Source organism: Erpetoichthys calabaricus, chromosome 8 (assembly GCF_900747795.2).
Source record: "Erpetoichthys calabaricus chromosome 8, fErpCal1.3, whole genome shotgun sequence".
NCBI classification, from domain to species: Eukaryota; Metazoa; Chordata; class Cladistia; order Polypteriformes; family Polypteridae; genus Erpetoichthys; species Erpetoichthys calabaricus.
This window is the reverse complement of record NC_041401.2, coordinates 163507421-163525377: the sequence shown is the minus strand read 5'-3', so window position 1 is coordinate 163525377 and position 17957 is coordinate 163507421. Positions and strand designations below refer to the sequence as shown.

Sequence of the window (17957 nt, the reverse complement as noted above, 5' to 3'; positions counted from 1 at the left end):
ATCAACCTCTGAGCAAACGAATGGTAAACGTACAGAGTCTGAAAACTAGGAATGCTCAGGTCAATAGGATTCACTGCACGTTACTGTGCAGTGCACCGATACTGGTGTCTACTGTATATATGTATGTCCTGTGATTCTTGTAACTGTCCATTCACCTCTTGCATACTTTTGCTCTGTTTGTCGTGATTGTGCATTGGCTATTCAAGTGTAGGTGACTCTTAAGCTACGAAATTACATACTAGTTTTTGTGTGGTTCCTTAACTCTAGCTTAGGTGGGCCCCATTCCTCCTAAGTCCACCACCAGACCAGGATCAACCAGTTTTTGTAGGTATGAATTTATGTTAGAAATATGAAATATCTCGTTTTTCAGATCAAATGTGATGTAGAGTTGAAAAAGTTATTAAAACACACATTTCCATTAGCTTATTTTCTGAGGTTAGTTGTACATAAGCTGTGATGGAGTCTTGACTTGTGTAGAGTTGGTTCTTGCCTTGCATCCAATGGATGTGCTCTGGCCCCATTGTAGTCTTGAATTGGATTAAGCAGAATTAAAAATGCTTTGTTAGTTATACATAAGCGGTGAGAAAATTTTTCTTATCTCCTAAATGTTAAGACAATATGTTCAGCTTGGGGTCATTGCAAAAAAAACAATAAGATCCATCCATTTTTTAACTGACTAATTGAATTCAGGGTCACTGAGAGATTGTGAATAATCCTACAGCAATGGCACAGGCCCATATTAGAGCAAACTAAGAAAGAAAGAGTTATCAATTAAGTTAACACACATCTTATCAGAAAATGTAAGAAAAAAATGTGCACTCATCTGAAAGCCTGCACTCACACAGGGCAGAACTGCCTGAACTGAGATTCAAGCTCACTCTTAAATATAAAGGTGCCAGAGCGGCTCTTCAGACCAATGCCATAGGAGAACCATATTTGGTTGCCAAAAGATCCATCCATATGAAGGTTCAGGAAAAAAACTTTATTTATTTAGATCCATAACCTGCTCCATACAGTTAATAACTATGAATCGATGGTAACAGATTAGTGAAATACCAATGGGTCCCATCAATGATTTTGAAGGACCCTTGATGATTACAGTAACACAGACTACCTCCAGGTTTCTTTAATTTATTAGTATCCTGCAAGGTAGCCTTTCAAACATTATTTTTTTTAACTACATATTAGGAAGTTTGCACAAAGCAGAAAGAACCAACTTCATTTGTAAGGAACCCTTCCCAGAATGAAATGGTGCTTTCTCAAGCAATAGTTCTATGAGGAACCACATAACCCAGTGAAGAACCATAGAGTGCCAATAAAAACCCGTATTTTTAAGAGTGTGCGAAGCTGTAAATCAGAAGCACAATCCACTGCGCCACCCTAACTGGTAAGATGTAAAATCTAAATCTTTTCATTGTCAACTTGTGTTATATCCAAAAGAACATGTGTGATGTCACTGGGGGGAAAAGCTGGCAATATAAGAGCATATGACAGGTACAGCCCAGCACTTATCTCACTCTCTCTTTGCTTTGCCAAGAAGTTTTATCTGCTGTGTCATGACTCCCACATTTAGAGGAGTATTTAGAGCTCTGGTGCATTTAACGTAGGGTTTGTTTTGGCTTTTTGTTGATTTGTTTTGTGCAACTTTAGTAATATGACTTTGACTCAGTTATATTCATGTTAAAGTGATTCTTATTTCATATAGTTTCAATCTATATTTTAGACCAGAGGTGTCCAACTAAGATCCCAGAGAGCCGCAGTGGCTCCAAGTTTTCATTCCATCCACTTTCTTAATTGCTGCTAATTTTATTTACCTCTTTTGCCTTAATTTTAATTGACTTGCTTAATTATTTTTTCCTTAACTGGCAGCCAACCAATAAAGAGATGCAAAGCAAGCCATTGGATGACCGGTTAACTCGGAGGGACACATTTTCATTGTTCTATTCAGCTGAAAATGAAACTTGTTATTTAATTCTGACTTTTTAGTATTCTCATTCTGCCACACCAGTCATTTCAAAACTGATTTCTTTTCAAACCAAAGTAGACAAGCATTTCTCCGACCCTCACTTGTTACTTTTCAAATATTTGATTCTGACAGATACTGAATGAAAATATATCCAAGTTAGTCTGGTCATCTGTTGGCTTGCTTTTCTCATTATAGAAAAAAATGAAAGTATTAAATTGCAAACCATTTACAATCATGGCAACTTGTGTGTTCTGTTAGCATTAGTAACTGGTTACTAATAGGGGAAGTGGCAGGACCGAAGTTTGACGTCCCTGTTTTAGTCTGCTCATTTTCGTTGTCTTAAGAATGGTTAGTATCAGTTGGTTTTCTAAAAGGCTATCTTTAATAGTGTAAAGCCACTAAAAACTGCACTGTTTCCTTGGGTGCCATGCAAAGTACATTCTGCTGGTTCTGTCTTTTAAATGAAGTACACAGAAGTACAATAATGAGATATGGAGGACAGATATCTACTAACAACTACCTGGTAGCAGTAGTGCAGTCAATCAAGAAGAGGCAATCAGTTTTATTTAGATGATTCCCTGGAGTCTCCACCTCTCTTTGTTCATTCACTCAAACAAAACACCCAAACAGAATGGCTGTTAATCACTGGATGTGCTCATTCCAGGCCAATTTACAGTCATCCTTTAGTTTAACCTTCATATTTTTGGACTGTGGGACTCTAACTATCAGAAGCTGTGAGCCACTTGAAGTGCCATTCTGCCATGCTTCACCTATTAGGTACTAACTGTGCTATCCGTGTAACATGAGATAAAGTCTAAGTAATCACCGTAGACCTCAGCATATTCACTATTAACATTAGCAGTTCACCATCTATGGAACTAGGGGGATTTTGCCCCCTGCTCACTTCGCTCGCTCACCAAACCCCCGACCTGTGCTATGCACCAGCCGCTCGCGTATGTGGATTTCACTTATTTACCAAACAACAAATCTTTTAATTCTCGCGGATATGTCTCTTCATTGGGAAGAAACACTACCTTTCCCTGATGGCAACATGAATTAGACGATCTACAAGTCTCTGACTTAAAGTTTGAGCTGAACAATATCTACATACTTCTGTCATATCACCTATGTCCATATATTCAAACTCTTTTCGCTGTTCCATTATTTCACCAAGTAATAATTTTCATTTGTTAGTGCTAATGTGATCTTTACTATCATTTTTTTGAGACTTTCGAATTTTAGTACTTTCAATAATCTCTAACCTGCTCTGCATGTGTATCACGCCAACGTTTTTGAACCTCTTTACAACATTCTACTTTGTCTTCTACTCTTTGTCTTTTATTTCTGACCTCGCTTGGAGCTGAGAGTGCAGGAACTGTGTCTGACAATAGCATTCATATGATCGAGAAGTGATTGGACTGTGGGTCTGGTTGTAAATGTTTAAGAGGAGAGCGGGACTTGTCAAAATCTCTTGGCAAAAAGTCATGTCTTGTGGGACCTGAAATTATTTCTCATGGGAGTTGAAATTATCTCAGAGAAAGTCTCGTCAGAGGATTTCCTTTTATAATAGAGAGATGTATAATGTAATGGATATAGTAATATTGAACAGATGGTGCATCACAAACATTTGTATAATAAAAGGCACTGCATTTTTTATTCCAACAGACATCACAAACATTAGCACTACTTTTACAATTGAATATGACAGAGACATAGAATCTGAATTGCCATACATTTACAGCACACACAGACATTTGTCCTTTTATTATTTTGCCCTTGGCAGTAACCAGTCCTGGATACCAATACAGTGCAAATGCACATGCACGCCAACTTTTGCTGAAACTGGGGTCCATTTAAAATCACCGGTTAATCTGAACTGCACGTCTTTGGGCTTACTCAGAGAAAACTCTTGGAGAAAATTTCCACGGACAGTTATTTATTTTGGACAAAAATAACAAAAGCATATGGGAGGAAAGTCTTGACCTCTAGATCCCTGCATTTCCTTTACAGCGCTCCTCGCTCAGACTTGTACAAAAATGCTTGACAAAATCGCAAGCAGCAACTGGGAATGTGAGGGAGGTTCTATTCTATCTGCAGCTGAGTCTAATCCCGTCTGAGCCAGGTCATGTGGGGAGCTTTGGAAAAGTCGCACTCATCAGTTGGAGTTCCTGAAGTAGAACGTGGATTGCTGTTATTTTCTATATTTACTTAATCATTTTTTCATTTTGCCCTAATTTCATACCAGTTCATAAGTCTATTACTTTATATATACAACTCACAGCACCCTGGCACAACTCCCACCATACATTCAAAGGAAAAAAACTTCTTGCAGATATTATTAGCATGAAATCATACTGAAAGAGAGCAAAATATCAGACAAAAAAAAAAGACAAAATAACAAAATTCTGCACCATCTACTTCTGGACGATTTAGTACAATTCATAGAGGCCTACGGGTTAAAGAATGTCAGGGTTATTGATTGGATCCTCACAAAAGACTAAGAAGGAAGTCACTACAAAAAGGTGCTATATGAGAAAAGTTTGGTTTTACAAAGAAGCTACTGGCGGCCTCACCTCTCCAGGCACCTGGGTTCAATGGAGAGACGAAACCACCTAACAGTCAAAATGGTCAGTGTTCTCAGAGTTAATGATATTTACTGCTTTAGGTTGTTTTATTTATTTGTTTGTTTGTTTATTTTATTTACTTATTTTGCTGACGCCATCATTTAAGGTGACTTGCGACATTTAATATACAATTGGCTGCATTTCTTTTGTTTTTTTTCTGACACAGTGACAGTAGCAAGACCTGAACCTACAAACTCAAGGTTTACTATCACATCACCTCAAAATCCTTTATTTGCTGTGGACCATGCATGTCTGCTCACCACTATGGCTCAGATGTTCATTTTCATTGTCACCATAATCTTATGCTCCCACACCTTCTCATCACTGTCATAAAGCTGATCACCTCCCAGTTGTCCAGTTACTGACCCACATTTTGTTTGCTCCTTACTTTATGTCAAAAGTTGTGGACCATCCCTCTTAAACCTCAAACTGCATGAGTTGCTCACCAAAGTCTCTGGATTCAAACATATGTCAGAGCCAATCTGTTCTGCAGTCCTGGCCCCATGAGACCACTCCGTGCTCCACACTATGAAGGGCTGACTCTATGAGATACGTTATACCAGCTTCAAAACAGTGGTGGTTTAAACCAGACACAATCCTTTGATTGGCACAGAAACCTTTGGGAACTGTCCCATAGAAATTAAAAACCAAAGAAGAGATCCCCTTATTATCTTTGTGGTTTCTCCTAGACAGCAATGAAATCAGAACGACATAAAATGAAGACGTTTTCGTTTGTCTTCCGCTTTTCATATTTTTCTCCTGAGAAAACATACACTGGTTTTCTCAAAAGTGTCTCCTCTTGGGTTTCAGAAGAGATCTCAAAGTTACACAATGGGCTCAGATTTTCTAAATAGTGTCTTGACATTTTTTTCTTTTGCAATTGGAATCTATTTGCATTGTGTGCTCAGTTATATACTGTATTGTGAAATGTATGGTTAGTTGTTTGTGGTGATAAAACACTTTATTATGATTACAAAACTTTGCTTCTGAATAATACTATTAGTTGATCTAATTTATATTGATGTACTGCAATTAGATCACACATTCTAGAAAAGAAGTGTGGCAAAGATTTTGGACTTCAAACCCTGAGGTTGTGGGTTCAAATCCTGCTACTAATGCTGTGAGACCCTGAGCAAGTCACTTCACCTGCCTGTGACCCAACTGGCAAAATCAAAAGAAATGTCACCACTGTATCTCAAAAGTTGTAAGTCACCATGGATAAAGATGATCTGTCCAATAATAAGTAGAAAATGTGAATCACTGAATGAGATTAAAACAAGACTAGAAAGAGATCTCACAAAATATACCACGGGTGTCGAATTCCAGTCCTGGAGGGCTGCAGTGGCTGCAGGTTTTCATTCTAACCATCTTCTTCATTAGTGACCTGTCTTTGCTGCTAATTAACTAGTTTTGCCTTAGTTTTAATTAACTTGACTCAGGTGCCTTTGATGTTTCTTTTTTCTTAATTAGAAGCCAAACAATAATGAGACACAAAACAAGCCACCACATGACCAGCTCACCTGTGCCCATCAAGCAATATCTGAAACTAAAGAAGGATGAAGGTCTCGGTAAGGCTAATCTTTCAGGTCACTAAAACATCTTGACAGTGTTCTTAGAAGAAGTTTTGGAAATGTCTGCTGTGGCGGAATGAGAGAAGCAACAAGCCATGGAATTAAATAACCGGTTTAAGTAACAGCAAGATTTGGCTTCTCGTATGAAATTGGTTTGAAATCCCAGTTTAGCTGGTCATCTGTTGACTCGTTTCATGTCTCATTTCGGTTTGGCTGCCATTTAATGAAAAAACGAATCAATTCAGTGGACTGAATCCTTAAAATCAGGGCTATTAAAATGAAGGGAAAAGGAGTTAATTAGCAGTGAAAACTGCTCGCTGATTAGGAAAAGGGTTAGAATGAAAACCTGCAACCACTGCAGCCCTCCAGGCCCAGAGTTCAACAACCCTGCTTTTTGAACCAAATTCTCAATTTTGACTCCTTTTACCTCAGTTTTACTGTATCTCATGTCTCATTTTTGCCCAAAGGAATTTTAGGAGAAACATCTCTGACAAAGTTGATTCTTAAATGAAACATAAATGAGAATCTCTATTAAGTCTGATGACCTATCAAAGATCAACATTTAAGCAATAAAATTTTCCTATGGGGTGTATGAACTATATTTGAGTACACAGGAATTTATGTTAAAATCCAAAACTTACTTGGTTTACTAGTGTTTCTCATTTTGATCACCCCTCATATTTCTCACAGCTTCCCTTATACCTGCGTATCTCTCACAGAATTCCAGTCAGCTCTCAGACTCATTCTTGATCGATGACTGAGAGGTTCTAACAGGCAGGTGTTTTTCGGAGTGTAAGGTTTCAGTGAAACTGTTTTTAGGGAAGTGAGTTGGTCATCTTTGTAGCAGGGAGGGCAGAAAGCAATATGTATGTATGTGTGTGTGTGTTTGTTTCACTTTGCCTCTTGTTTCTGTGGCATTTAGTCTCCCTGTTACATTAAATTTAACAAAGCACCTGCCTATGAATTAAACAGTATCTGGCCAAATTATGCTTCCACACATTATGGCTTCCCACATCCTAATGTAATAAGTAACTGTTTCAAGTTGATGGCATCACGCTTGATCAATGATTGAAGGGGTTCATTTCCTCCCAGTAGACAGGTCAGAATAATGTAGGAGCTGAAGGTGTTGTAATGCTGTGGTTTTTATTTTCAGGTCACTTTGTAGTAATTGTATTTGTATGTGTGTGTGTTTTTCTTTGGATTACATGTTACTTGAACAAGGGGCCTGAGTTGCCTCGAAAGCTTGCATATTATAATCTTTTTAGTTAGCCAATAAAAGGTGTCATTTCTCTTGAATTCTTGTTGTATCCATAATGGCTAACATGGTACAACACCCTAGTACTGTGGATAGCTGCAAGAGAATTGGTTCCAATCCTGGCCCTGTCACTATCTGTGTCAATTTTGTCCTCTTTCTCCCACAGGCATGCGTCTCTTAGGGATCCCCTCATTTTTAGCTCTGTAGACGCTCTGTAGAAACAAAACTACACGCTTCCTTTACTGCATTTTGGTTAGTTAGTGTTTATGTTGGGGCTCAGCATTGTAGATAAGCAGACGCAGGCACGCCATCATAAATAGTGGCAATGAAAGCATGGAAACACCGCTTCTGGAGTACAGATGCTGTTTGGTTGTAGATTCCCGCAGCATAAACTTATTCCTGTTGATGACAGAAGTGAGCAAGCTTAGACTGGTAGGGTAGCCATCTTTAGTTTTATATGAAACAGGGCTCTTTTTCTTCTCTTATAATACAAACAAGTGTTGTTTATTTTATTGGTACCTCTAACATGGCCTCATTAGTGTATGAGTGTGTGCTGTGGTGATCGGCCACTCCGACCTGGGCTGCTTCATGTGTTGCACGCACCTTAACTTGATCGTCTCCAGTGCCCCATCACCCTGCACTAGAAAAAGTGAGGTTGGTAAAATCCTTGTGTACAATGACTTTAACATTAGGGGTTTTTGTTCATTTTAGGCTTATTGATGTAACCTTCTTTTAATCCTCACACTCTGAATGCATCAGAATTTCTTTTGCAGAGACACTCAAATTGAAACCAGCACTTTTTGCTCACAGCAACAATAAACAAGTCATTTGTCCTGCTCTTCGGCTGTGGGATGCCATTTGTGTAACAAATAACAGATAAACATTGTTTTTCATTCATTCTGTACATTTCTTGCTAATTTGTTAACAAAATGATCTTTCATGTAAAAAATGACGTATTCCCCACTGGGTACAAATCATCGCAATGCTACGCATAGTCTCGGCTTGTAAAAATATAAACAATCCTTTCTATCGTCTCAGGCTTTCTTGTCTAACAGTTCTTTAAAACGAATTCATAAAATTTATGGAGATCCATAAGCAATGTAATGAAGTGCCATTTCACTGTAGAGTAGTGTTTATGACATACACATCTCATAGTAAAATTACTATATTAATGCAAAGTTGATTTTGCAATGTGCATCAAGGCAAACCCATTAGGTCTGTAATGATTATTATTACATATAAAGATGTGTGCCAATCAGAATTCTCAATATGAAGATGTTAGGTGTTAGTGTGATCCTGTCGTCACTGTGATTCAGAATCAAAAGACAAGATGGCATGACATCACCTGGCTGAAGTCAAACTCCCCTAAGCTGACAGCTTTGTTTAATAATCAGAAGAGATCAAGCTGTGATGTTTGAGTTCACTGGGAATGTCAAAGTGTAAAGCATGTCTCAGAGAACTGAGAACACACAATGGGCTGACATTTAATCAACTGCCATCTTATCTGTTAGTTTTGTAAGAGTTAGGGCAGAAAAAGTTCCTTCAGTTTTGAGGTTTAGGTTAGGTTTAGGTACAGCAGGTTAGGGTGATAAAGGATAAAGATGGAAACATACTCACAAGCGAGGAGGGTGTGTTGAGAAGATGGAAAGAGTACTTTGAGAGGCTGGTGAATGAAGAGAATGAGAGAGAGAGAAGGTTGGATGATGTGGAAATAGTGAATCAGGAAGTGCAAAGGATTAGCAAGGAGGAAGTAAGGACAGCTATGAAGAGAATGAAGAATGGAAGTGCCGTTGGTCCAGATGACATACCTGTGGAAGCATGGAGGTGTTTAGGAGAGATGGCAGTGGAGTTTTTAACCAGATTGTTTAATGGAATCTTGGAAAGTGAGAGGATGCCTGAGGAGTGGAGAAGAAGTGTATTGGTGCCGATAAAATTGATGAGCCATAGCATAAAGTTATGGGAAAGAGTAGTGGAAGGTAGGGTAAGATGGGAGGTGATAATTAGTGACCGTCAGTATGGTTTCATTCCAAGAAAGAGCACCACATATGCAATGTTTTGCTTTGAGGGTGTTGATGGAGAAGTATAGGGAAGGCCAGAAGGAGTTACATTGCGTCTTTGTGGATCTGGAGAAAGCATATGACAGGGTGCCTCAAGAGGAGTTCTGGTGTTGTATGAGGAAGTCGGGAGTGGCAGAGAAGTACATAAGAGTTATATAGGTTGACAGACGGGATTAGACAGGAGGCCCCGTGGACTATGATGTTTGCTGATGACATTGTGATCTGTAGCAAGAGTAGAGAGCAGGTTGAGGAGATCCTGAAGAGGTGCAGTTATGCTCTAGAGAGAAGAGGAATGAATGTCAGTAGGAACAAGACAGAATACATGTGTGTAAATGAGAGGGAGGTCAGTGGAATGGTGAGGATGCAAGGAGTAGAGCTGGCGAAGGTGGATGAGTTTAAATACTTGGGATCAACAGTACAGAGTAACGGGGATTGTGGAAGAGAGGTGAAAAAGAGAGTGCAGGCAGGGTGGAATAGGTGGAGAAGAGTGTCAGGAGTAATTTGTGACAGACGGTTATCAGTAAGAGTGAAAGGGAAGGTCTACAGGACGGTAGTGAGACCAGCTATGTTATATGGGCTGGAGACGGTGGCACTGACCAGAAAGCAGAAGACAGAGCTGGAGGTAGTAGAGTTAAAGATGCTAAGATTTGCATTGGGTGTGACGAGGATGGACAGGATTAGAAATGAGTACATTAGAGGGTCAGCTCAGGTTGGACGGTTGGGAGACAAAGTCAGAGAGGCGAGATTGCTTTGGTTTGGACATGTGTAGAGGAGAGATGCTGGGGAAATTTGAGAAAAGGATGTTAAAGTTAAAGCTGCTAGGAAAGAGGAAAAGAGGAAGGCCTAAGAGAAGGTTTATGGATGTGGTGAGAGAGGACATTCAGGTGGTGGGTGTGACAGAGCAAGATGTAGAGGACAGGAAGATATGGAAGAAGATAATCCGCTGTGGCGACCACTAATGGGAACAGCCGAAAGAAGAAGAAGAAGTTTTGAGGTTTTTTCAGCTTATCTGCAGTACAAACAGAAGACTAAAAACAGCCAACTATATGTCATGCAAGTCATTGCTTGCATATTGTAGCTGAGCTTGTGCCCTTCAATTAACATAACATTCTCAAGCCCATTGTCATTGGGGCTCTAGCCTATCCCAGCAATGCTGGGCACAAGGAAGGAATCTGCCTTGGAAAAGATGCTGATCCATTTCTGTGCTCTCTATTGCACAGTATGTAAATTTCAGATTTGCTAGTCTGCATTCCTAACGTTATATTGGTCTTTTGAATGATGCTAGTGGTTTGTATTTTTCCTTTCCAAAGGTGTTATTAACATCTGAGTTAATATATTATAGGCTATGTGTGTCAAGCTGTGTTTTGAAGAAAATTTTTAATTTTAAAGAAAATTTAAGAGTCTGATATATTTTCTATTCATTCTTGAGCTCATCCATGTATCAGTTTTTACACCAAATCAGAGCAGCTGGAGTCGAAGCCTTTCTCCTAAAGTGAACATGAACTGATCACAGGACACACGCCCACATTTACTCATACTGGGCCATCTGAGAGTCACCAGTTAGGCTAAGGTTGGAATAAAAGCCTGCACAGATTAGCAGATAATGCAGCCTCCTGCGACCTTGAATTGAAATAGGCAGATCAGGAAATAAGTGGTTGGGTATTCTGTCCTTGACTAGGCATCATTTTGTATAACCAAATATTAGTATCTAGAGCCAGGCAGCTAATGATCTAAACATTTGCATTAGCCATTCCTACCCCTGACAATTAGGACCATTAAAAGAAATTTGCTAATTTCTAACTGTTCACCTTCTGTAAAATATTCTATAACTTAAATTTCAGACTTTTCATTTCCATCCAAAATTTCCAAAAGTATAACCTTAGCTGGAAAGATAAGGCCCATTTTGCATCCATGACACAGTTAGCTAATATAGTTCTTACATAATGTATTTAATATTGCTTTATGGTTATTTTATTATTATATCTATATTATAAAAGGAAATCCTGGGATGAGACTTTCTCTGAGATAATTTCAACTCCTGCGAGAGATCATTTCAGTTCCTGTGAGATGAGACTTTGCCAAGAGATTTTGACAAGTCCCGCCTTCCTCTCAAACATTTACAACCACGTCCACAGTCCAATCACTTCACACTTGTAGGAATGCTATTGTCAGACACAGTTCCTGCGCTCTTAGCTCCAAGAGGGGGCGGAAATTAAAGACAAAGAGTAGAAGACAAAGTAGAACGTTGTAAAGAGGTTCAGAAACATTGGTGCGATACACATGCAGAGCAGATTAGAGATTCTCAAAAAACTGATAGTAAAGATCGCATCAGTGCTAACAAGCGGAAATTATTAACAGAACAGCAAAAAGAGATCAACTATATGGACATAGGTGATATGACAGAAGTATGTAGATATTGTTTGGCTTTAAACTTTAAGTCAGAGACTTGTAGATCGTCTAATTCGTGTTTCCATCAGGTAAAAGTAGTGTTTCTTCCCAATGAAGAGGCCTATCTGAGAGAATTAAAAGATTTGTTGTTTGGTGAAAGTGAAATGCACATACGCGAGTGGCACAGACACAAAGTGCCTGGCGCTTAGCACATGTCGGAGGGTTGGTGAGTGAAACGAGCAGGGGGTTAGTTATTATTATTATTATTATTGTTATTATTATTATTATGTTTATATCTGCTGTTCTTGAATTTCACATCAGCTTATTTATTTGTATCGGGTCAATCAGTATGACGTCTGGCCCCACCTACTGGCGTGAAGTTAAACTGTGCTCTCTCAGTAGTATAGATACCACATCAGTATGGATTTGTTTGTTTTACTCACATTACCATATGTGACAATGTATGAGTAGAAAAAAAATATGTAATGAATGTAACATGATGCATTAAACACGTATTTTAATGTCTGTGCCCAGAAATGTTTTGAACCAAATTACATTCCATTTACTTAATAAGTTCACACATAAGCAGGTCTGCCAGTCACCTCTGGAATCACATGTCATTCTTGTGATGCTGAAGTTTGTTAGCTGATGACTGAATAATTTATTTGCTGTGATTCTCCTTAATCGACACGGTGGCACAGTGGGTAGCACTGCTGCCTTGCAGTTAGGAGACCCGAGTTCGCTTCCTGGGTCCTCCCTGTGAGGAGTTTGCATGTTCTCCCTGTGTCTGCGTGGATTTCCTTCGGGTACTCTGGTTTCCTCCCACAGTCCAAAGACATGCAGGTTAGGTGCATTGGTGATTCTAAATTGTCCCTAGTGTGTGCTTGGTGTGTGTGTGCGACCTGTGGTGGGCTGGCGCCCTTCCAGGAGTTTGTTTCCTGCCTTGTGCCCTGTGTTGACTGGGATTGGCTCCAGCAGACCCCCGTGACCCTGTAGTTAGGATATAGCGGGTTGGATAATGGATGGATGAGTCTCCTTAATTTTCTGACAAATAAAGTTCTATCTATCTATCTATCTATCTATCTATCTATCTATCTATCTATCTATCTATCTATCTATCTATCTATCTATCTATCTATCTATCTATCTATCTATCACATGATAAGTAAGAATGTATTTTTAATGCATGTATACAACACATTTACACATGTGTGCTGGGGGTAGTTATGACCCAAACAGCGTTCCATGATTCACTAATGTGCTGGCTCATTTTAATCAGAGTTACTGTATCTCATTTAATTTGCAGCAGCTTGTGTATTCCCAAGTATTGTGTAAAGTGTGTTCAGGCCTTAAGGGCTTGAGTATATTTCTGCAGTGAACATTCGGTCACTCCAGGCACACAAATGAAAAGCTTTTATTCTTTGCTTTTGCTTTAACTGACTTTTGTTAAAATGACTGGCACCCAGCTGCCTGCTATTCAGTACACATACAACACTCCCTGCCTTGGAAAGGCAAACAGGATAATTAAAGACCTCAGCCATACTGCCCAGCCTCTTTTCTCATTTCTAACTTCTGGCAGATGGCACGGTGCCACTGGCACTCTCACCAGTAGATTCAGGAACGATGTTTACTCACATTTCTTGATGCTTGCTGATCAGTCAATCAAAAGCATTCAAATATTTTAACATAGCAAACAATGGTTTTAGATATGTGTGTAGAAAGGAAGGTAAAAGACACAACATCAGTTGTGCCATCATTTATATATATTTATATTTATGCTTGCAGATATGTATTGAATTCCAGTAATGTTGCATTCAATTATGTACCTTTTATTTAATTAATTATTATTGTGTTTGTTTTTGGTTTTGTATCTTTGTCAACTCTTCTGAGGAGATGTGCAAGTTAAGAATTTCTTTGTATTGAGTATACATGACAACAAACTTGACTTAATGGGGCTTAGAGTAAGCATTAAATCAGTCAATACAATACAATACAACTTATTTTTCAAATAGCACTTTTTACTGAGTCCAGAGCAAATGTATACTGTTGTCCACTAAATAAGCATGAAATACTCTTTATCTGTCTATCTAGTAACCAAAAATACATAGAGGATCCATATTAGGGCCCATTTAATTGTGATTCAAAAATTCTTTGCATCAAAGGTTCACATGCAGGTTTCCCTAAATTGGGGGACGGAGTGGGTCTCTTTGAAGGGCTGACTGACACTCCATCATGGGGCAGTTCCCACTTTGTCCTCAACACATCTTTGATAGCCCCACCACAATTCTTTATTAGAGTAACACTAATTTGAAGATTAATTTAGTGAATATGGCACATATTCTTAATAATAAAGAAGCACCTCCTATTTACTAATACGAAAAAAAATTTGGGAGAAAACTGAATTATCAGCTAAATATTTGTTTAATCCATTTGGCCTGAAAAATTAAAATCAGGATTTTATTTTTTTATTTTTGTTTTTATGATGTTAATATAAAGTTAAGTTGCTTTGTTGACTTTTCTGTACCACAGAACTAAGCCAGACACTTCTAGAACTGACAATATCAAAAATGAAACCCATCAGCTTTGAAAGGCTTGGCCAAGATATGTGAATACATTTTGTTTGACCAGCCGTCAATGACACAGCGGTGGGTTTGTGTGAATAACACATTAACCCTTTGTACAACTAAACTCTTGTCTTCTCCATAAAGACGCAATTTCCTTCATCCATATTGCATTACCAGCAAAAAAATAAATAAAAGTTATTTGATTCCAGCTAGTGCAAAAATGTAAAAATTAACCTTAGGGGTTTATTTTTTCATTTAAATCTCAGGATGATTTTCTTGATTTTCTCTGATCTCAGAAGCACGGTAGAAGGGATGTCACTAAAGCCTGGTATCCCAGTTTTCAATTCTTTTATTATGTGGACTCATCTGGGTGGCATGGTGGCGCAGTGGTAGTAAGGAGACTGGGGTTTGTGTCCCGATTCATTCTTCCTTGGAGTCTGCATGTTCTCCCTGTGTCTGTGTGGTTTTCCTCCTGGTGCTCCGGCACAGTCATGTAGGTTAAGTTGATTGACGTTACTAAACTGGCCCTAGTGTATGTGTGTATTTGTTCTGCGATGGACTGGCGCCCTGTCTAGGATTTGTTCCTGCCTTACCCCCAGTGCTAACTGCTCCAGTGCCCCACTGTGACCCTGTTCAGGAATAAGTGGGTTAGAAAATGGCTGATTATTACTCAGCTGACAAGCGCTCAGTGATGAAGCCCCTGCTTATCTGCAGAGACACTACATGCAGGCAGTGCATAATCTCCACTTAACATATATATGCTTCGATGTCTTTTTTGTGTTCTTGTTAGGGATAGACAAAATTAATTTACTTGTATTACTTACAACATATTTATTTTCATTTACTGTACATAGAGCACTCCTTCTACTTATCTAGTGTAGCTACTTATATACTGTACTAGAAAGGCTTTCCTTTTTATTCTTACAGTACGTTCATTAATCTGACATACAGTAATCACCCATCGAGTCAGACATTTAGAATGTTCTACACTGGTACAGCATACTCCACACTAACGCCAAGACCTTAAAGACTCCACACCCACGGGGGAAAACCCTGAGAAGTGTAGCCTCTCTGTTGCCCTATAAATCAAGCTCCATAGTGTGCTTTTCATTTTATGGGGTGAACATGCACTAGGTACAACATTCATTAATTGGCCTCTCATCTTTATCAGACAGATTGGTCTAAGCTGCTCAAGCATTTGCCTCCTATAGTATCTCTCTTCCTCAATATTCACTTTATGCACACTTTTTTCTGTTATGGCCTAACTTCTTGTGGTTATGTACATATCAAATTGTTTAGAAGAGCTTCCAAGAAAGCAGTTTCACTTCTTTTGTGTGGCAGCTGAATTAAAATAAAGGCAGAGTTACGAGAAGTTACCGTTATCACTCTGGAAACTGCTTTGGTGAGGCTGGCAGGTGTCTCACCAAATAATTTACACAGAAGCCAAATGATGACTTGAATGCCAATGGGCTGAGCCTTTGAAACAAAAAAAAAAAAAGAAAAGTTGTAAAGGCTTCAAAAGATTCTCACAAGCTTCCCCAGTGTTTGGTCAATGGGGTGCTATAAAACAAGACAGCACTGAATGCGCTGCTCAGTAAGGAAGCTGCTGTCAGATGAGTCACTCCATAGCTTACACAGTACGTAACAACACAGCTTTAAATATTCCTGTGGGTAGTAAAAAAGATCTACTGGAGTTTAAAATAAAAACGAGTCTCCTCCCCTAACTGTAATAGTTTCAGACACCGCTTAGAGATTGACCCTGCATGACTCTGAGAAAGTCCCATCACCCACCTGAGTTCCTCGTAATGAATTATAAGTCATGGCTCTACAACGAAAGCGCTTTGACACGTTACTCAAAGTATATTCTGTTTTCTTTATATTTTGGTCTACACAAATGGAACAGCTAAGAGACAGTTACTTATATTACGTACGGAATTCTTTGATGGTGTTTCTTAGGTTTCTCCGGACTGACTTTTGAAAACCATTCAGCCAGTCTGTCACAACTAGATATGGAGAATTCACAGCTTATACTCTACGGTGTTTTAAAGCTTACTCAGATCTGCTGTGATTTGTGTTGCTTTAGTGAGTCTCACGGGAAAGTTTCAAAGAGATTTCTGGCTGAATGGATGGATGAATTCCCAGGAATTATTAATCAGGAGGAGTGGAAGAAGCAGGAGCTTGATACATGCACTGTATCCATGTGTGAGAGGGAGGGGGGGTGAATAAGTAAACCTGCTCTGGAAAGTGAGGAGGCAGAAGACACTGGTGTGGACATCACATTTCTAACCACTAGCATGAGACCTTCCCCTACTCTGTTCTTAGATGCCACTAAAACAAGTTAGTCAGCAACTCCAGAGGTAACACTCAGCTGCCTCCTATGTAGCTAAAGTACATTTTAAGCACTATCCTTCCAAACATAGCTCTTCAAATGACTTACCATCCAAAGAGAGCAGAGAATCAAAGACCTTGCACTGTACTTGTCCCGTGCTCTGTGAGGCGCAGGACATCCAAAGCCCCTCGTACAGTCCCACTGCTGTGATGATGGCTTCTCCGGCATAAGAGGACTGTTTCCACTGGGGCAGCGCTGTGGTTGAGATGATGCCAATCCAGCCACCCAGTGCCAAAAAGTAACCCAGCAGCTGAAACCCAGAATTGGCCATTTTCGTGTTTTCCTTGATTCGTCACTTGGTTGCACAAGACAGCTAAGAAAGGTACACTCACTAATGAAAAGCAAGTGGTTGCAAGGGCAGGTCCACCTTGAGGGTGACCAGTGTTACAGTTCCACAGCCCTTGACTGTCTTTCTCTCTCTCTGTATCTCTGTTTCTTCACGTACAGTTTAATGAGAGTAACAGGTCTTAACTCACTTTTGCTACAACGGGATAAGAAAGAATAAAATATGTATATATTACAAGAGGTGATGCTTATAGTCCACAGAAACGACCAGTCCCTTTCTGATAGAACTCGGCATACTCCAGCGTGTCATCTGGTGAGACGACTCAAAAGTTCACAGAAAAGACTTGCTGTCGGCATTGAGATCCAAGCCACTGGAAAGTTGCTGCTGTGTCCCTTTAAGAAGCCCAGTACCTGCTCGCTGCTAGCTTCTCTTGATGGCTAATGTGTATAGCAGTGCTGGCCTGGCTGGAGGCAGCGTAGTGACTGCATAGCTTCCCAGTTACACTTCACTGAGCCTGCCGGGCAAGCAGCAGGGGGAGGTGGGAAGGAGTGGGGTTGAACAGTAATAAAAAAAAAAAGTGACTGGAAACAAAAAAAGCCTTGACATGCTCCCCAGCTGCACCGTGTAAGAGGGCTGAAGGGCAGCTTTCTGATTGGCTGCCTAAGCTGATAAGCAGTGCCCACAGAGAGAATTACAAATTCCAGGCAGCAAAATTATTAAATCAACTGGGAGCCATACAACGGCCGCAGACACTGTTATGGAGTGGGAGGGAGCCGATGTGCTCAGAAGTGAAAGGTGGACTTTCTTTCTTTCTTTCTTTCTTTCTTTCTTTCTTTCTTTCTTTCTTTCTTTCTTTC

The 17957-nt window shown here is 39.5% G+C and overlaps 1 protein-coding gene across 2 annotated transcripts in view; it reads right to left on the bottom strand.

The window, feature by feature from the left end:
• cldn19 (claudin 19) overlaps positions 1 to 17656 on the bottom strand; it is a 31840-nt gene extending 14184 nt beyond the window's left edge. The window contains exon 1 of one of the 2 annotated variants that reach the window (XM_028807713.2): positions 16863 to 17656. In XM_028807713.2, the coding sequence (XP_028663546.1) occupies positions 16863 to 17085 (223 nt within the window). In that variant the 5' untranslated portion in view covers positions 17086 to 17656. The remainder of the gene's footprint in view (positions 1 to 16862) is intronic. The other variant, XM_028807714.2, reaches the window with a different exon arrangement.
• Between the last annotated feature and the right edge of the window lie 301 nt (positions 17657 to 17957).